Source organism: Entelurus aequoreus, linkage group LG01 (genome assembly GCF_033978785.1).
Source record: "Entelurus aequoreus isolate RoL-2023_Sb linkage group LG01, RoL_Eaeq_v1.1, whole genome shotgun sequence".
Taxonomy (NCBI): Eukaryota; Metazoa; Chordata; class Actinopteri; order Syngnathiformes; family Syngnathidae; genus Entelurus; species Entelurus aequoreus.
Window position 1 is genome coordinate 4,535,497 of NC_084731.1, and position 20,128 is coordinate 4,555,624.

At 40.8% G+C, this 20,128-nt stretch overlaps 3 protein-coding genes across 4 annotated transcripts; 2 read left to right on the plus strand and 1 right to left on the minus strand.

Moving 5' to 3' along the window:
* The first annotated feature begins 320 nt into the window (after positions 1–320).
* On the plus strand, positions 321–8,795 carry LOC133647229 (deoxynucleotidyltransferase terminal-interacting protein 1-like). 2 transcript variants are annotated; one of them, XM_062043322.1, is made up of 13 exons: positions 321–607; positions 677–747; positions 2,642–2,738; positions 2,801–2,899; positions 3,011–3,058; positions 3,144–3,194; positions 3,252–3,310; positions 3,382–3,424; positions 3,493–3,551; positions 6,668–6,728; positions 6,842–6,913; positions 6,985–7,040; positions 7,100–8,795. In XM_062043322.1, the coding sequence occupies exons 1-13, from the start codon at positions 542–544 to the stop codon at positions 7,197–7,199; spliced, it is 882 nt and encodes a 293-aa protein (XP_061899306.1). In that variant the 5' UTR covers positions 321–541; the 3' UTR covers positions 7,200–8,795. The 2 variants fall into 2 exon arrangements, with proteins under 2 accessions (XP_061899306.1, XP_061899305.1); XM_062043321.1 differs by having other exon boundaries at positions 3,011–3,070; positions 7,100–8,791.
* LOC133647271 (DNA-directed RNA polymerase II subunit RPB11-a) lies at positions 8,636–11,354 on the minus strand. Its single transcript, XM_062043324.1, has 3 exons — positions 11,137–11,354; positions 8,853–8,961; positions 8,636–8,791 (listed from the first exon to the last, which is right to left on the minus strand). Exons 1-3 carry the CDS (start codon positions 11,277–11,279, stop codon positions 8,690–8,692), a joined length of 354 nt encoding a protein of 117 aa, XP_061899308.1. The 5' UTR covers positions 11,280–11,354; the 3' UTR covers positions 8,636–8,689.
* Positions 11,355–11,661: 307 nt separating this feature from the next.
* Positions 11,662–16,267, plus strand: LOC133647255 (ubiquitin-conjugating enzyme E2 C-like). The gene is made up of 7 exons (XM_062043323.1): positions 11,662–11,800; positions 12,559–12,676; positions 12,950–12,977; positions 15,544–15,630; positions 15,713–15,917; positions 15,991–16,050; positions 16,120–16,267. The coding sequence occupies exons 2-7, from the start codon at positions 12,576–12,578 to the stop codon at positions 16,155–16,157; spliced, it is 519 nt and encodes a 172-aa protein (XP_061899307.1). The 5' UTR covers positions 11,662–11,800; positions 12,559–12,575; the 3' UTR covers positions 16,158–16,267.
* The last annotated feature ends 3,861 nt before the right edge of the window (positions 16,268–20,128 follow it).

Genomic DNA, 20,128 nt, shown 5'->3' on the forward strand with positions numbered 1-20,128 from the left:
GTTTTATGTCAGGTTTTTTTGTTTCTGCTGACTGCTAATTTTAATGTTTGTTATATGAAATATGAAATAAAAATGTAACTCCAGTATTTGCTCTTTAACACTGAAAATGAAGACATTTTTTGTCTTTCAATTTTATTTTTGTGTTTCAAAATAAAATTCAAATAAACCAATGGTTTTTGTTAGTCAATTCCCATCCTTAAAATTAAAATTCAATAACCAACGCATACACTGACTTAAATGGCACAATTCTATGTTATACCAAAATCTTTGTAAATGTGGATCGTCCGGAAGTCACTAGTTTCAAAACAATAGGCTTTTAATCTGAAGTGACCGGAAACCGGAATAATTCGACAAAATCTGAACCTGTCTCACGTAAAAAAGTGAGTCATTAAATGTTTTGTTTAGCTTTAGCTTCATCCTGACCGCCCTTATTTACACAATTAATACCGCGTTTCGGGTTCGTTGGACACGTTATATGGTGACATTTGAGACTACTTTAGCTTGTTGAGCTGTTGTTAGCTTAGCTGCGCTAGTTGGTTCGATGGGAGCCCACCGTGGAGAGGGAGACCGGGACTGGATGCAGCAGGACGGCCGGGAACACAACCCGGTAACGAATGGAGACGTAGTTTTTTTAAATCGTGTTAGCTGGTTTCTAGCTGTCTGTGTGTTTTCCTAGAACCCATGGAACCTGATGATCAAACACAGACACATTCACAGGAGGGGAAGACGATCACAAATGACAGTCAGGTGAGAACTGATTTGAGTTGACATTCTACTGCCTCCATTGGCTTCTCCTACACTTAGTGTGTTCTCTTGTATTCCTACCCTTCTTGACACATCAACAAGGAAAAGTACCTTCTATATGAGGACCGGTGAACAAGTTAGGACCGGAATCATGGTCCCTATACGGAAAACCATTGCATCTAATACAGAGCCAAATACTAGAGTCCGTGAACATTGCTCCAAAGGAAGGATTTGTTGTTGATTTAATGTTTGAAGATTAAAGTACCAATGATTGTCACACACACACTAGATGTGGTGAAATTTGTCCTCTGCATTTGTCCCATCCCCTTGGGGAGCACGTGGGCAGCAGCGGCGCCGCGCCCGGGAATCATTTTGGTGATTTAACCCCCAACTCCAACCCTTTGTTACTGAGTGCCAAGCAGGGAGGTTATGGGTCCCATTTTTATAGTCTTTGGTATGACTCGGCGCATACAAAAGTAAACATTGACAGGTGCAAAGGCAGCAATATATGATAAAACCAGGTGGCAGCTAAAGAAGGACTACCCTATTCATCCCCGAAAAAACCCGCCAGGTGAACAGTTGAGTTTACGACTTCTGGTGCTGACGTAAGACAACCCGTGTCCCATATGTGACCATAGGATGGACAAATACACTACGGTACTAAGACTATAGGCCATTAACAGTTAGCTTCTACAGCTGAGTTGCCCAAAGTGCGGCACAGGGGCCATCTGTGGTCCATGACTCGTTTCTCATTGGCCTTAAGTACATTACAAAAAATAGAGATCTCATTTGCACTCCTAGCTTCTCCTACACTTTGTGTGTTCTCTTGTATTCCTACCCTTCTTGAGACATCAACAAGGAAAAGTACCTTCCATATGAGGACCGGTGAACAAGTTAGGACCGGAATCATGGTCCCAATACGGAAAACCATTGCATCTAATAGAGAGCCAAATACTAGAGTCCGTGAACATTGCTCCAAAGTCAGGATTTTTTTTGTTGATTTAATGTGCATACAAAAGTAAACATTGACAGGTGCAAAGGTAGCAATATATGATTAAACAAGACGGCAGCTAAAGAAGGACTTCCCTATTCATCCCTGGAAAAACCCGCCAGGTGAACAGCTGAGTTTACGACTTCCGGTGCTGACGTAAGACAACCCGCATCCCATATGTGACCGTAGGATGGACAAATACACTACGGCACTAAGACTATAACAGTTAGCTTCTACAGCTGGGTTGCCTAAAGTGAAGAACAGGGGGCATCTGTGGTCCGTGACGCGTTTGTCATCGGCCTTAAGCACATTACAAAAACAAAAAATACAGATCTCATTTGCACCCCTAGTGGTGAAATCTATCAAAATTAGGGTGGTCCCAAAAAGGAAGGATTTTTCAAATTGACCGTGGGTCGGTTTTGAAAGTGCTCCCCCTCTGGTCAACATATGAAATAACAAGTGTGTGTAAAAATTTGAAGTGCTCCCCCTCAGGCCAATATATGTAATAACAAGTGTGTGTAAGAAATTGAAATGCGCCCCCTTTGGCAAAAAATTATGAAAAAATAAAAAAATAAACATGTTTATAGAGACATACTGTAATAACTTGAGGTAAATAATGATTAAAAACCAATTACAAACAAAAAATTTACTAAAAGCTTCCTTTTTTTATATTTGCGTAGTATGTATATATTATTAATGTTGTAAAATAAATATTTATATATCTAGAAAGGGTGGTCCTAAAGAGGGAGGCATTTTTCGGAGGTCTCAAGAAGGTAACAAATACAAGAATGTGTGTGTGTGTGTGTGTGTGTGTGTGTGTGTGTGTGTGTGTGTGTGTGTGTGTGTGTGTGTGTGTGTGTGTGTGTGTGTGTGTGTGTGTGTGTGTGTGTGTGTGTGTGTGTGTAGTTACACAGACCCTCAGGTGTCCATGGACCTTCTGAGGGCGGTCCTACAGCCCAGCTTCAATGATGACATCATGGCTGTGTTCAGGAAATACCAAAAGGTCAGCGGTTTTTGCATGTGTGCGCGTGTGCGTGGTTTTTACTAGGGTTCTACTGCTTCTAGTTCTTTGAGAAGGCTGCGGAAAACGTCAAGGAGAATGTTGGAGAGGAGGTCCAGACTGATCAGCTGATAAAGGAGGCCTGTAGGAACGTTCTGGAACACGTAGGAGCAATGCCGCGACACCGCCAAATATCCCAGAACGCTTTTGAACCTGTTCTTGTCATTGTGTTGTTCTCTCTGGGGTTGCCATGGTGATCCGCAATGCCGTCGCAGGCCAAACTGTTGTTTCCGGAAAGTGACGTGAAGAAGTCCGGCTCAGAGGTGGGCATCAAGGTAGGACATCGCGTGCGCGCTCGTAGCTCTTCTGGACGCGTCTGACGTGCGATTGGTGTTCCCGCTCTGCCAGAGGTCCAGAGAAGACGCCTTCAGCCAGAGAGGAAGCCCCGTACCCAAAAAGGTAAGCGGCCCTTCATGTAGTCCGTGGACCACTCGGCTCAGCTTGTTGTCTCCTCAGAGGAAAAACCGAATCGGTGGTGCAGCCGCGTCAGATCGTTCTTTGACCGTTTCGAGTCAGTGAGTATCGCTGCTGAAGAGCTTTTGTCCCGTGGTGCTAGGAAGGACCTGACACTCTTTTATGTCCTCAGCAACAAGGTCAAGTCTGAAGCCATCAAGAAAGAAGGACCTAAGGTGAGTCTTTGACAAGGAGGAGGAGCTAATATGCTAGCGCACCTCGGCTTATTGATTGTTTCACTCAGTGGGACCCGTCCAGGCTGATTGAAGGCAGCACGTTCGTTCTGGGCTCCAGAGCCAACAAGTGAGTCACATCAACATCACATGGTGTCACATGACATGATTGACGGAAGGTAGGGAACGCTATCAAAATCTCACGTTTGTTTGCCCAGGCAAAAAATGTATACCCGTAGCAAATCAAGGAAATAGAAATGTTCGAGGGACAAGTTGCGGTCGTCATAAATGGTTTATTAAGTGTACATGTCATTTTAAAGTCACATTATAACATTCGGGTGGCACAGGGGTTAGTGCATGTGCCTCCTGAGTAGTCCTGAGTTCAATCCCGGGCTCGGGATCTTTCTGTGTGGAGTTTGCATGTTCTCCCCATGACTGCGTGGGTTCCCTCCGGGTACTCCGGCTTCCTCCCACCTCCAAAGACATGCACCTGGGGATAGGTTGATTGACAACACTAAATTGGCCCTAGTGTGTGGATGTGAGTGTGAATGTTGTCTGTCTATCTGTGTTGGCCCTGCGATAAGGTGGTGACTTGTCCTGGGTGTACCCCGCCTTCCGCCCGAATGCAGCTGAGATAGGCTCCAGCAACCCCCGCGACCCCGAAAAGGGACAAACGGTAGAAAATGGATGGATGGATGGATTTTAACATTCTTAGGTGTCATACAAGAGTAAAAAGAAATGAACCAATGTATAATCGTTAAACATAACATAAATGAACGGAAACAATGTGTTCCAGGGTCAAGCTGTGGTCATTTAAAACTTTAAGTCGACATCTCATTTCTGAGTCACGTTTTATGAGTCTTAAGGTGTCATACAAATGTAAAAAGAAGTGGAGCCGTGTATAATAGTAAAACATAACAAAACTGATGAATACAAATAATCTGTTTCAGTGTCAAACTATGGTCATGTAAAGCTTTAAAATGGGAACTGCACTAATGGGTAATTTTATTTATTGTTCATAATTATAAAAGACAACAACACAAATATCTTTTTGTTTTTTAGGATCCTAAAGATGATTAAAAAATGCTTGCAAAATGCGGCTAATGGGAGTCACCTTGTAGCCTTTAAAGCCCTCTAAAACAACTTCAAAACCCTCCATCAACATTTTATACACACTGTAAGTATTTATATAATGTAACAGACACGTTCATAACAATATGTAATGTGTTCAATATTTACCGTGTTTTCATCCTTTTATGCATTACTGGAACTTCTTTCCTCTGCGCATTTATTTCCGTTTCAATAGCAGCGCACTTCCAACTTCCGGCAACAAATGTGTGTCCCTACTTCTGGAAACCAACGCAAGTGTGTTCTAATCATGGCAGACTTGGTAACAGACAACAAAGACGACTATTTTGGACAAATGAGGATCCACAACCTTATCTTTTTGAAGCTGAATACCTGTATATGGAGGATGAACTGCTGCTTATAGAAGCGAGCACAAACAGGGTGAAACGTTGGAGCAGACGGAAGCTGAGAGAGTGAGATCGGCCTGACTTGCGGCTATAATTGTGGAACTTGGAGCTCAGCTATGCTGACATAAAGGGTGTGCTTACCCAAAGTCAACTTGAAAAAAACTTCCCTGGCCAGCTGGACCAAACTGTCCATTAAGTGAGTCACTATGATATTAATCATGACACATGCAGCACATCGTGTCTATTATTACAACTGCAGTACATACCTTGTCGACCTAACTGTGTACAAACAAAACATGAAATGTGAGCTAATACTTTACAGATTCTGTAATATGATTGTTCATGTTTTTCAGTTAGTACAGATATGGGGTCCTATCGCATTGTGTTGGGCATACAACCTCAAAAGCGATTCAGCTGCTGACGCAGAGGCTAGTTTACGGCTAATACCATGATTGATTGATTGAAACTTTTAATAGTAGATTACACAGTACAGTACATATTCCGTACAATTGACCACTAAATGGTAACACCTGAATAAGTTTTTCAACTTGTTTAAGTCGGGGTCCACGTTAATCAATTCATATAGCATGGCGATATGTTAATATGCTAGAAAAACAGTTCCTCAGTGTTTGCTCTTACAATAACAATGTAGCTACAGCTTGGTTTATATGGGTTACGGAATGTATATGAAGTATTGTTGGCGTTTTTTGGATGCATTTTTGAAAGTGATTTAAAGGCAGAATGGATTGCTGCCATTGGCTGCATTACTAGCCACCAAGAACAAGCCAATTTTTACATGTTAGACTGCAAAAACAAAAATCTTTTGTCTTATTGTCTCTCATGATTGTGAATAGGCAAAATTCCCCCAAAAAGTGCAGTTTTCCCTTAAGTGTACATGTACTTTTTGAGTCACATTCTATGATTCTTAATGTGTCACACAAGTGTGAAGAGAAGTGAAGCAGTGTATAATAGTTAAACATAACAACCAAACATAGTGTAAATAAAATAGTCTGTTCCATGGTCAAACTGTGACCATCATAAAAGCTAAGTGTACAGGTTGTCACATTTGAACATTTTCAAGTGTCACACAAGTGTAAAAAGAAGTGAAGCTGTCTACAGTAGTTAAACATAACTAAACATGGTTTGAATAGAAATAGTCCGTTCCAGGGTCAAACTTTGCCCATCACAAAAGCTTTAAGCATACATGTGATTTTTAAGGTGTCACACAAATGTAAAAAGAAGTGAAGCAGTGTATAAAATGTAAACATAATAAACTAAATTTTTGTAAATACAAAATCATAAAAGCTTTAAGTGTACAGGTTGTCACATTTTAACATTTAAGTGTCACACAAGTGTAAAAAGAAGTTAAGCAGTGTATAATAGTTAAACATAAGAATAAAACATGTTAATAGAAATCCTTAAGTGTACATGTCATTTTTAAGTCACATTTTAATATTAAGTGTCATACAAAAGTAAAAAGAAATGAACCGAAGTATAATCGTTAAACATAACAAAACATGTGAATAGAAATAATCAGTTCCATGGTCTACTGTGGCTATTGTAAAAGTTTTATCAAGTGTACATGTCATTTTTTCAAGTCTTATTTTAACATTCTTAAGTGTCGTACAAGTGTAAAAAGAAGTGTAGTCTCAATAGTAAAGCATGACAACTAACCATATGAATAGAAATAGTCTGTTCCAGGGTCAAGTTGTGGCCATCATTAAAGCGTTATCAAGTGTGTAACTTTACGTGTAGTGGTGTTACTGTGCAGGGCACTCGGGATGGGCGGGACCAGAGGACGGATTTATATCAAACACGCTGACCTGTTTAAGGTAAACACACACCGTGACCTCAGCTGCCACAATGGCTACATAGTTGTTTTCATGGTAACACGTGTTGAGAATGAGTAGTTCTTACGCATGACCATAGTGTGTGTGTGTGCCAGTATGCAGCGGACACAAAGGACAAGCAGTGGCTGGCCGAGCGTCACCATATGAGGGCGACAGGAGGGAAGATGGTGAGATTAAGCTCTTGTTACCATGACGACAGAATGGTTGAAGATCATACAATATGTGATTGATTGGTCAGGCCTACCTGCTGATTGAGGAGGACATCCAGGATCTGTCTCGCAGTGACGAGTACAAGTGAGTCTTGACGTCGCTATGGTAACCTGCATGCGCTGAGTGTGTGCGTGTGTTTGCAGGGACTGTCCAGACGTCAAGATGGACGAGATGAAGCCCTTCACCGTGCCTCCGTGGATGGTGGAGAAGATGCAGAGAGCTATGGAAGCTGACAGAGACTGACCTCTGCAACCCCCCCCCCCCCACCCCCCCTCCATAACTGATCATGTGACCAGCAGCAGGCTGTGATTGTAATTTTAATGTCGGTTTTAAAAGAAACAAAACGTTTGATCGATTGACACTTTTATTAGTAGATTGCACAGCACAGTACATATTCCGTACAATTGACCACTAAATGGTAACACCTGAACAAGTTTTTCAACTTGTTTAAGTCAAGGTCCACTTAAATCAATTCATGGTAAGTGGTAAATGGTACGTGTCATGTGAAGATTTATTCAACTACATCAGGGGGATCTGAAGTGCGGCAAACTGAAATGATTGTTTAGTGCTAGTAGTGAAGAACTATTTTAAGAGGGTTCCATTGATAAAAAGCTACATTGACTCTCAGCAGACTTCCAGCAAGGCCTGAAATGTTTTCCCTTCTATCCCTCAAGCAACATGTGGCGCATTCAGACATTTTTCTTCTACCCAGTAGCGTTTGAACAGCCATTTAAAAAATAAAAAAAAAACCTGTGTAACATGATGGTAGAAACCATTTGTGTACATCAGTGGTTGTCAAACTTACCACCTCAGAAAATACTTGGCTCTCCAAGTACCACAATAACGACCAACATTAAAACCTAGTAGCATAGTAGACCTTAGTATTCATTAAAAACAAGGCAGAGGTTTTATTTAACAAGTACATTTAATATTTTAGGCCGCATTACACACAGTTTGAACAGTAACAATGTTGGAAAATAGAAAAATAAAACATTGTACTTCAATCAAGTGATTCTTTGGCATACCACTAGATGGGTACCTCAGTTTGAGAATCACTGGATTATGACACAGCGATGCTTGTCACTACCCCGGAGACTTACATCACTGCCTTTCTAGCAATCTTTTGCGACGTCACATGTGATAGTTGAATGTTTTGATTTGAATAAAAATAACTTATCTTGTAACAAAGAACAAGAATAAAAAAACGAACAAGGGGAAGATTTAACAAAAATCGCTGCTCTTTCACTCTTCTATCGTTACAATGAATGGGTACGGACTCCCATCGAGTAATTTCTTTTTCAAATGATGGACTTAAATCTACACCTGCAGACCTACCAAAATGTACACTTATTATCAGTTTTAGAAATTATGTAGGTAAAGTAATGAAAAAGACCAATTTCTTTGTAGTTTAACGCTGCTAAGCACATCGTTCGGGTTTCTGTACAGATCTGTATGGTTTCAAAATACTGTATTCTTAAAGAACGTTTGTTTTGCACGTTATCTTTTACATAACATTGTTACTGAAATAAAGATGACAAAAAAGAAAACCATGGTACGACCATAACTGCCGTAAAACAAGTAGACCGGAAGTGGCGTGGTCTTCCGGTGCTGATCGGGTAGTGACAATGCTCAATGCTAAACAAAGTTGGCGTCATACACATTTTGAAGGACATTAAAGACAATGTGAAAGTCTTTATTTACAATAAGAAAACATTGTAGGTGAAGGAGTGACGTCACTCAATGCCTTCTTGTTTGTCCTTGATGGCCACTCTGAAGCGCTCCTCCAGCAGGGACAACTCACTGATGAGGTCAGTGATGGCATTTGTGAAGGCTTCCTGTCAAAATAAAAAGTCTGATTGCAGCATGTTTGTGCGGGTGTGTGTGTTCCACTGTTACCTGTGGACTGTAGTCCGGTGTTGTCTGCACTCGGATGACAATCTTGTGTTCCAGAGGATGAGGAACTTTATAACCAGCAAAGAGAACCTGAGGATCTTTCAGCAGCTGTCTGTTCAAATCACACAGAAAAGTATACAATTAGGGATGTAAACAATAGGAACAGTTCATATCAGTTATTAACGTGATAATGTGGAATGTGCTCAGAAAATACTTACACACACACTGAAATATTTTAACGAAGTGTTTTTTTTAAATACTAAAATAAACAATATACTTTCTTAGGAAAAGAAACATTTGCGCCGCGCGGTTTATGCAAGTTGGCTGGCATGCATGACGTTAGCGGTCTTAATCCCACCCGACGTCCCGACCCGCCATCAAAACGTTTGGGAAGATGGGAGCATGTGTAAGGAGGTTATGACACTTATCATTTTTCAACACAAGGGGTCGGGAAATTTTTGACCCTCGGTCCGTTCCGTAGTTTGGGGAAATGTGTAATGGCGTACAGATACTGTTGAGCCACAGGCTCCAAAATGCTATCAGAACTGCACAAAGAAAGGGGGACCTGATGAAAATCTCAGATCCAAAGCCATGGCAAGTCGTTCTCTGGACAAGACAATTTTACCCTCAATCGCCGTGAGACAACATTATTGGAGCGAACGCTGCTGGTGCACATTGCTGCTTGGAGTGAGGAGAAGCTTCACGTCCGTGTTTAGATTACAGTTAAGTGCATTAATAACATGAAAAAATGTATATTGATAAACTGCTTTAGAAGGATGAAATACAAGCTGAGCAGAAACAAAGACGGTAGAGAAGAAATCTAAAGTCGCTTATGTGAGATTTTCTTCAAAACTTGTCAAGTCTTTTCTCATACCAATCACACACGCCCGGTTGGCGGCCTCACAATAATAGTGCTACGCTTCACACCCGGTCCAACCGACAAAACAACGAAAAATCGTCTTACAATACGATCATGCTGTTTATAAATGTCATACATTTTTGACTTTTGTCGAGGCTGGAACTAAATTATTCATGTTTAGATTGATTCTTATGGGAAACCCTGTTTCACTATACAAAGTCTTGGGTTGGCGAACCATGATGAAGAACCAATTAAGTTCGTAAATCGAGGTTACACTGTTGTATAACATTCATTGACCATCACACTAATAAAAAGTTCAAGTTAAATTACCACTGATAGTCACACACACACACACTAGGTGTGGTGGAATTACCCTCTGCATTTGACCCATCCCCGTGTTCCACCCCCTGGGAGGGGAGGGGAGCAGTGAGCAGCAGCGGTGGCCGTGCTCGAGAATCATTTTGGTGATTTAACCCCCAATTCCAACCCTTGAGGTTGAGTGCCAAGCAGTGAGGTAATGGGTCCCATTTTTAAAGTCTTTGGTATGACTCGGCCGGGTTTTGAACTCACGACCTACCGATCTCAGGGCGGACACTCTAACCACAAGGCCACTGAGCAGGCAATTAAGTTATAGCGTATTCATTTTTCCCAACACATTCCCTTCTTTCAAACAGCAAGTGAACTTAATGTAAACATGTACAAGTTATGGTGTGAATTAACTATCAGTAAAAGGCATGGATAAGAGGTAGTGTTAAATATAAGCTTTACTTCTGCCTACTGCTTTTCAGATATGTTGAAATGTGGCAATCAAACCACATAATGATAATGCTTCTTCATGTATATCGTTAAACAGCTGAGATAGGCTACCGCACCCCCAGCGACCCCGAAAGGGACAAGCGGTAGACAATGGATGGATTGATGTCTGAAGCCTCCTCAGTGTCGGTAGGTAGGTTGTGAGTTCAAACCCCGGCCGAGTCATAGCAAAGACTATGAAAATGGGACCCATTACTTCCCTGCTTGGCACTCAGCATCAAGGGTTGGAAGTGGGGGTTAAATCACCAAAATGATTCCCGAGCGCGGCCACCACTGCTTTTGCTCACTGCTCCCCTCACCTCCCAGGGGGTGGAACAAGGGGATGGGTCAAATGCAGAGGGTAACTTCACCACACCTAGTGTGTGTGTGACTATCAGTGGTACTTTTACTTTAAATCACCAAAATAATTCCAGAGCGCGGCCACCGCTGCTGCTCACTGCTTCCCTCACCTCCCGGGGGGGTTGAACAAGGCGGTGGGTCAAATGCAGATAGTAATTTCACCACACCTAGTGTGTGTGTGTGACTATCAGTGGTACTTTAAATTTAACTGAAACAAATTAATCATAACCCTGACGACCAGATGGTAGTTATCTTGTTAGGTTAGCCTCTACTTACGCGCGGATGATGTTGCCCAATGTGTGGTCCTCCTTGTTCAGCGTGAATAGACACGAGTTGGGGACTTTGGTGTCTTTTGTGATTGTGATCTTCTTCTCCCCCTCAAACAACAGAAATGACTCAAAAGCTGGAGGAGCATTCATCTTTGTGGAGCGTGCTGAACACAACAAACCGAAGAGGAAGCGCGCCGACTACTACCGGTCATCTTTATTTCCGCCTCACGTCCTCGTCGTCATCGCATGCGTGATTAGCGCCGTGCTGCGGGTCGGGGCGGTAGTGCATCAAACATGATCTTCGCTAGAATGGAAATATTTAAACATGTTTGTCGTTTTTCTACGGGTTTCACTTTTTCAGTCCGAAACAATGGTCCATTTTGAAGAATTACGAATATATTGGTCCTGGACAGAAAAGTAATTACGTCATAACATCGAAGCGTTCGGGGTTTTGTTACCCTAGTTCCGGGATAATGCTCCAGTCCAATCACAACACACGGCCCTCGTTAAAGAGGCTTGTTATTGGCTATCAGCGAAGGTTTGTATTTAAAAGTCAGTCGCTGATTGGCTCAAATTTTGAGTATCGGTCCGTTTAAACTGGGGGCGGCAGTAGGCTGATTTCAAATCAAGGACATAACATATTTTTCTTGTCTTATCTTTTGTGTCAGAGGGTGAGTATAGCAACACATTTTATTCGGTCTAAACGTACATTGCGTCTACTTTACCCGACACCAGGAGCTTTTAATGTTTTTTATGTATTGCGGCATTCTTGCCAGAACCAACACGCTAATACTTGTTAGCCGCCAGAGCTAAAGGAGTAACAACACGATGGAATGTCAAATTATTGAGGATTTGATCCTACAAATATCAGATTAAACTTTGAAGTAATGGTCTGTAAGTTATTAATGTGTGTAGAGTTGTTTAGTGTAACATTCACAGTCAGTAGTGATTGAATTTCCGCTACTAAAATGGCTCTTTTAGATTTTGTGTTGCATAAACTGATTGATTACCAAAATACGTGTAAAGTAATTTTATGAAGTACAAATATGACGTTTTTTATTGTTGTATTAATGTGCTCAACATAGAGCAGACTGCTACAAAATATATAAAATAAAACTAAAAAACATCAACAAAGACCCATCTCATGCAAAAGGATGTTATTGTGTGTGCTTGTACATTTCCCTCTATTTACAGGGAAACTGATTTTGTTTCCTGCAAATTTGTGTAGCAACCTGATCATGTGCGGCTTTAACAAAAAAAACAGACATGAAAAGAAGAAAAAAATGACCTATTCACTTTAAAGAGCGCGCTACTGTCTTTCACTTCAAAGAAATAACCATAACAACCCATCACTACCAGCCAGTATTAGTACAGTACAAGTACTGTAGTGAAACTGTCTCTAACGACACCGGTTTTCTTTATTACAAAGGCCTACTTGGAACAGTGATGGCATCCCAGAATGTGGACCCGGCAGCTGGAGCATCTGCGGCGGCGCTGAAGGGAAGCGAGGGCGGCATCACCCTCGCCAAAGGCTCGGTGACAAAACGGTGAGAAGCAAAACATGGACACAGTTGGTGGCCAAGTCTGTTTTAGTCATCGAAGATGCACCCTGTGATGTCAAGAGTCCCCTCATGTCCGTCCCTGCCAGTTCAGAGGTCGTAGGTCATGTGTCATTATTAACACTCTCCTGTTTGAGGGGGAGCCCATTTTATGTGTTTTTATTAGGGAAGGAACATATTGAGGTTAATAGTAATACTCTCTTTAACATCTGGACTGATTGTTGTGTATTTCATTTTAAAATGTGTTTTTGTTGTGTGCAGGCTGCAAAAGGAGCTGATGACTCTGATGGTGAGCGATTTTGATTGCATCTTTATCAAAAGGATATAATGTTCTTAAGCTAACCATTCCATTCTGTGTTTACTTATTGTGCTTGAAAGGATCCACACCAAAGTTTAGAACGTGTAACAATATATATTGCGGTTTCAAAATCTTCTCAATAATGCTGCGACGCGTTACGATATCAAGCGAAAACTTGGTGAGTAGTCTGTTTCCTGGCACTTTTGGTTTGGCAGGTTTGAAAAAATCAATTTCATCGCCCAGAATACTCTGCACAGCATGGGACTGCAATGTGGGGGGGGTTGAGTGCCATAAAGGAGGGTGAAAGAGGAAGCAGGGGATGAATTGTATACCACTTTGTAGTACAGTACATAAGAAAGAATTGTTTCTTTTCAAAATCCTAATAATAACTGTTGCCAACAAACAAACCCTGGCAAAAACATAACCTCTCTGTCTCGAGCATTCCAATCCAAAACTGACTTGGTGAAGGTGCACCGTGCCAAGGGAAAGTATTTGCTGCACACCGAAGCTACTAGGAACGTAACAAAATGTCATTATATTATTATCACGGTATTAAGGCCACGGTACGATGTTATTGTGGCATATGTTTACGCCCCCACTTCCCCACTTAAATAAAAAAAAAACACTCACAAATAAATGACTTAAACATTCCATAATATGTAAAATGAAGTGGCAGGAATGTTTAGAGTAATTGAGCACAAACATAATGCTAAAATGTTCTAATCATTTAGTACTACAAACAAGTATTTTTAGTGCACAGTATTGTGCGGTACCATCCTCTGTGTCTCTCAATTTTTACTTTCCGAGAAGTTAGTCTCAATGGACTTTTTTTTTTAAACGGTTTTGAAAATCAAGCAATCGATCAATCAAAGTTTATTTATATATCCCTTAATCACAAGTGTCTCAAAGGGCTGCACAAGCCACAACGACATCCTCAGCTCAGATCCCACATCAGGTCAAGAAGAAACTCAAACCCAGTGGGATACATTGAGAGACCTTGGAGGGTACCGCAGATGTGGGGACCCCGGCCCTGGTCGACCGGTGCAATGGACGTCAAGTGGATCTAGTTAAAAGTGTGAGAGTCCAGTCCATAGTGGGGCCAGCAGGGGATCGTCTTGAGTGGAGACAAGTCAGCAGCGCATAGACGTCCCCAACTGATGCACAGAGGAGTAGTCCATCCCGGGTCCCAACGTTGAAGAGCTAGCGCCTCATATGTGGTCACCTGATAACCTCTCCACGCAGAAGAGGAGGGCAGCTCAGAAAAGAGACGGCAGATCAACTGGTCTAAAAGGGGGTCTATTTAAAGGCTAGAGTATACAAATGTGTTTTAAGATGGGACTTAATTAAATGCTTCTACTGAGGTAGCATCTCTAACTGTTACCGGGAGGGCATTCCAGAGTACTGGAGCCCAAATAGAAAACGCTTTATAGCCCGCAGACTTTTTTGGGGGGCTCTGGGAATCACTAATAAGCCGGAGTTCTAAGAATGCAGATTTCTGGCCAGGACATATGGTACAATACAATCAGCAAGATAGGATGGAGCTAGACCGTTTAGTATTTTATACATAAGTAGTAAAACCTTAAAGTCACATCTTAAGTGCACAGGAGGCCAGTGCAGGTGAGCCAGTATAGGCGTAATATGATCAAACTTTCTTGTTCTTGTCAAAAGTCTAGCAGCCACATTTTGTACCAACTGCAATCTTTTAATGCTAGACATAGGGAGGCCCGAAAATACATAATGGAAAATACAGTTTCTCTGAAAAGTTAACTCACATTTGAACTTTTAATAATGTAAATGCCTCACAAATTGTCGTCTAACTTTGCTGGCTTCATCTTTTCTGGGTGATGGTAGCTTATTAAGTAGCTTCGGTGCGCAACAAGTGCTTTCTCTCCGCGCGCCGTGAACGAGTCTGTTTTGACTTGGAACACTTGACGAACACAGCGCGCTTTATTACCGCCGCCACAGAGGTTAGGTTTTCGCCAGGGTTTGTTTCTTTGTCAGCAACATAACTTAAAAAGTTATGAATGGATTTTGAAAAAAACAATTCCTCTTATCCACTATGAAGTAGAACACACTTCACTTCCTACTTTCTCCTTCGCCCTACGTCTCAGGCCCCCCCCCCCCTCGTTGCGGACCGCTGTAGTGCACAATCTCTTGGATTCTGAGAGATGTATGTTATTTTCAGAACCGTCAAAGTAAAAGAGCCAGAAAAAAACTACACACCAAGTTTTGGTGTGATGCGTCACGGCATTAAGAATATTTTGAAATACCACAGTAAAATCGTCCCGTGGCCTTAATACCGTGATAATATCATACTGTGAGATTTTGATATTGTTACATCCCGAGTAACAAGCGTTATTACACAGACTGTAGTTACTAAGGGTGGACTGAGCTACAGTATTTGAATATTCATACCAAAGGTAGTAACATGTCCAAATACTGAATACAGTTGCCAAGTAAAGTTAAACAATTAGTTTTTGTTAGTGTATAGTGCAAGAAGACATTTTAATGACTGTCGCTATTTGTAATTGTGAAGTCACCTGTGCTAATAATGCAGATGGCTGGTGATAAGGGGATCACGGCGTTTCCCGAATCGGAAAACCTCTTCAAATGGATCGCAACTATCAACGGCGCTGAGGGGACGGTACGAGACCTCTTTCTGGATTGTCTCTGTGTCCGTCAGGAGAAGCTGTCTACGCTCACGCTTGTGTGTGCGTGTGTCTCAGGTGTACGAGGGTCTGTGGTACAAGTTGTCTCTGGAGTTCCCAGCCGGCTATCCCTACCAGGCTCCTCAAGTCCGCTTCTTGTCTACGTGTTTTCACCCCAACGTAAACGAGCAGGGCTACATCTGCCTGGACATCCTTAAGGACAAATGGTCGGCGCTCCTGGACGTCCGCTCAGTCCTGCTGTCCATCCAGAGCTTGCTCGGAGGTACCCGCTCGCTGAACAAGTTCCCAACGCTTTGTTTGGTCGGCCTGATGCAAGTTTTGTTTGGTCCTTTCAGAACCCAACACAGAAAGTCCGTTGAACACGACTGCTGCTGAGCTTTGGTCAAATCAAGAAGGTGAGAATCTGTTAGAAGATGCTGATGGGAGTTGTGCCTCTTAACATCTTTTTCATATTTATTTTCCAGCCTACAAAGCTCATTTACGCTCAACCTTCCAGAAGTGAACTTGCCCCACTTTTTTTATTATTTGTATGTCTTCTGTTTGTACAATATATTTGTTTGTTTGTTTGCCTTTGCCGTTTCAATAAAGTTCCTAATTCAAAAACACACAAAATCACATGCCTTGTTGTACCATAAGAGTTCAAACACTGTCATTCAAGAGAACTAAAAGGGCACCTTCAGTTCAGTTTCAGTTTATTTCAAACTTGCATACAGTACAATGTAATTCATCACATATTTCCAGTTGTCTCATTACAGCACGTCCGAAAAGGAGTAGGAAGAAGCTGAGCTTACTTAATCCTACTCCTTTACATACCATAGCAATTTTATCCTATTTTCTTGTTCTCTGTAACATAAGAGTGAACAAATAAATAATATACCATAGTAAGTAAACAAATATTAAATGCATAAATTATCTTAGTCCAAATAATTAAAAAAAGGGTTCAAGATGTTCATAATTCTTGTTCTGTGTACTTTGTGAACACTTGTAGTTTGGACAGTCTCTTAAACTGAATCATATTGCTGCTTTGATTTCTTTGGTTAATCCATTCCATAATTCCACATACTGATATGCTAAAGGTTTTAAGTGTTGTACGTGCATACAAATATTTTAAATTAGATTTTCCTCTAAGATTATATTTCTCTTTTGTTGAGAAGAATTGTTGTACATTCTTGGGTAGCAGGTTATAGTTTGCTTTGTACATCATTTTAGCTGTTTGCAAATGCACCAAATCGTTGAGTTTCAATATTTGTGATTTAATAAATAAAGGGTTTGTATGTTCTATATCCAACATTATGTGTTATTCTCATTGATCTTTTTTGCAACACCGTTAGTGAATGAAGCGCACATTTGTAGTTATTTCCCCATATTTCTACACAAAAACTCTGATATGGTAACACTAGTGAGCACTAAAGAATATGAAAGGATTTTTGGTCCAGAACATGTTTTGCTTTGTTCATTATTGACGTGTGTCTTGCTACTTTATGTTGTATATTTTTTACATGAGATTTCCAATTGATTTTATCATCAACCTTGGAGTTTTACCGACAGCCTCTCATTTGCTTCAAGTGATTCCAGAGGTAATACAGTACTGACTGTTACTTTAGAGCGGGGGTCGGCAACCTGCGGTTCTAGCGCCGTCCTAGTGGCTCCCTGGAGCTTTTTCCAAAATTCATGAAAAAGGAAAAAGATGGGGTGGGATATATATCCATCCATTTTCTACCGCTTGTCCCTTTTGGGGTTGCGGGGTGTGCTATTTAAAAATAAAAAAAAGATTTCTGTAGAACAAACATGACACAAACCTTCCTAATTGCTAGAAAGCCCACTTTTTAATGTTTATGCTTCACTGATGAGAGTATTTGGCGAGGGCCGTTTTGTCCTATTTTCGGCGGCCTGTGAACGCACCATAGTTGAGTGGCCTGTGACGCTGCAGTTTGTTTACATCAGGGGTGTCCGTTAGAATGATGGCGAGCTACCGGGCGATTGGGGAGGAGTAGACTTAAAAATCACTGATCATTAATCTACACGACGTCACTCGGTTGACATTCAAGAGAGAATCTTATGAGGTGACGCTGGCTGCTGTGAGCTTAGTATGAAGAAGAAAAAAAACGACCGTCAGGAAGGAAAGAGGCACTCTTTATTTCAACAGACTCTCTCCGTACTGACCGCGCAGTCCCTGTTTTCACAATAAAAGTGCTGCTCCATCCTGCCTGCGTTAAAAAAAAAAAAGGCTCAGTAAACTAGCTCATACAAGCTAGCGAGCTACGGAGTTAACCCCAATGTACCGCTGGTAAAGTGTATAAAAACGAGTATGGCAGTTGGACAGATAAAAAGCTAAAATCAATCACTTTCATGTGGTGTTGGAAATAGGACTTTTTCCCCCCTCCACAATTCAAAGTTGTGTATCTTAACAACTACTGTGAATCCTGTCTGATTCCAATCAATGCAAGTCATCAGAATAAGGTAATACACCAATTTATATTCTTGTCTTCATGAAAGAAGGGAATATGCACGTGTTAAACATGTTTGTATTTTTATCAAACACCTTTAACATGTGAACAAAAACATCTATATATATACTGTATATATGTGTATATATATTTTTTCTATATATATATATATATACATACATGTGTATACATACATATACAGTATATGTACATATATACACGTATATGTACATATATATACGTATACATATATGTATATACACATATGTATGTATATGTATATTTACATATATATGTATGTATATACACATATACTGTATGTATGTATATATATATATATATATACTGTATATGTATATATGTATATACATATACAGTATATACAGGTATCTCATTTTGTCCACCAAAAGTTTAATTTCTCAACGAGCTATTGCAAGGAATTTAGGGATTTCATCATCTAATATCATCAAAAGGTTCAGAGAATCTGGAGAAATCACTGAACGTAAGCAATGATATTACGGACCTTCAATCCCTCGGGCGGTACTGCATTAAAAAGTGACATCAGTGTGTAAAGGATATCACCACATGGGCTCAAGAACACTTCAGAAAACCACTGTCAGTAACTAAAGTTTGTCGCTAGATCTGTAAGTGCAAGTTATAACTCTTACTATGCAAAGCAAAAGCCATTTATCAACAACACCCAGAAACGCCGCCGGCTTCGCTGGGCCCGAGCTCATCTAAGATGGACTGATGCAAAGTGTAAAAAATGTTTTGTGGTCTGATGAGTCCATATTTCAAATTGTTTTTGGAAACTGTGGACATCGCGTCCTCCGGAACAAAGAGGAAAAGAACCATCCGGATTCTTATAGGCGCAAGGTTCAAAAGCCAGCATCTGTGATGGTATGGGGGTGTATTAGTGCCCAAGACATGGGTAACTTACACATCTGTGAAGGCACCATTAATGCTGAAAGGTACATACAGGTTTTGGAGCAACATATGTTGCCATCCAAGCAACGTTATCATGGACGCCCCTGCTTATTTCAGCCAGACAATGCAAAGCCATGTGTTACAACAGCATGGCTTCATAGTAAAAAAGTGCGGGTACTAGACTGGCCTGCCTGTAGTCCAGACCTGTCTCCCATTGAAAATGTGTGGCGCTTTATGAAGCCTAAAATACCACAACTGTTGAACAACTTAAGCTGTAAATCAAGCAAGAATGGGAAAAATTCCACCTGAAAAGCTTCAAAAATTGGTCTCCTCAGTTCCCAAAATTTTTACTGAGTGTTGTTAAAAGGAAAGGCCATGTAACACAGTTGTAAAAATGCCCCTGTGCCAACTTTTTTGCAATGTGTTGCTGCCATTAAATTCAAAGTTAATGATTATTTGCAAAAAAAAAAAAGAAGTTTCTCAGTTCGAACATTAAATATCTTGTCTTTGCAGTCTATTCAATTGAATATAAGTTGAACATTATTTGCAAATCATTGTGTTCTGTTTTCATATACCATTTACACAACGTGCCAACTTCACTGGTTTTGGGTTTTGTATTACTGTGTTTAAGTGTGGTCGTATGACTGCTAAGCTCTGTTTGGTTGGTTAGAAAGCAGTCGAAGGTCACTGATGCTTAAGTTAGATTGGTGAAACAGAGTCGCGAATGTTTTTGCAAGCAGTGGTCATTAGGTTATAAATACATATGATGATATGAATAAGTAGCGATCAGGTTGAAACTCAGACCATGTCCACATGAACATGTATCATTTCAAAAACGCATATCCAGTGTTAAAACGATCTCCATCCACTCAGATGTATTTTTCAAAACTGTCTCTGTTTACATACGAACGCACACACCTGTTGTCATGCACATTTTGTCCAATCATAATCTGGAAAAGCAACCACAGCTGACTTGGCACTACACCTCTGTTATGTTTATTTTGATATACTGTACCAGACATACAATATATCTTTACTGCACTTACACGTAGCCCTGGGAACATTATGAACACTTGTGGAATTACAACATGTTTTATCA

Excerpts from the sequence above, each read along its gene's own strand:
- LOC133647271 (XM_062043324.1), bottom strand. The coding sequence starts at position 11,279 with ATGAATGCTCCTCCAGCTTTTGAGTCATTTCTGTTGTTTGAGGGGGAG. Across the intron at positions 8,962-11,136 it reads TTGGGCAACATCATCCGCGC|ACAGCTGCTGAAAGATCCTC; the intron begins GTAAGTAGAGGC and ends TGATTTGAACAG. Across the intron at positions 8,792-8,852 it reads CACCGGACTACAGTCCACAG|GAAGCCTTCACAAATGCCAT; the intron begins GTAACAGTGGAA and ends TTATTTTGACAG.
- LOC133647229 (XM_062043321.1), top strand. The coding sequence starts at position 542 with ATGGGAGCCCACCGTGGAGAGGGAGACCGGGACTGGATGCAGCAGGAC. Across the intron at positions 748-2,641 it reads CGATCACAAATGACAGTCAG|TTACACAGACCCTCAGGTGT; the intron begins GTGAGAACTGAT and ends GTGTGTGTGTAG. Across the intron at positions 6,914-6,984 it reads GGGCGACAGGAGGGAAGATG|GCCTACCTGCTGATTGAGGA; the intron begins GTGAGATTAAGC and ends TTGATTGGTCAG.
- LOC133647255 (XM_062043323.1), top strand. The coding sequence starts at position 12,576 with ATGGCATCCCAGAATGTGGACCCGGCAGCTGGAGCATCTGCGGCGGCG. Across the intron at positions 12,978-15,543 it reads AGGAGCTGATGACTCTGATG|ATGGCTGGTGATAAGGGGAT; the intron begins GTGAGCGATTTT and ends CTAATAATGCAG. Across the intron at positions 15,631-15,712 it reads TCAACGGCGCTGAGGGGACG|GTGTACGAGGGTCTGTGGTA; the intron begins GTACGAGACCTC and ends CGTGTGTCTCAG.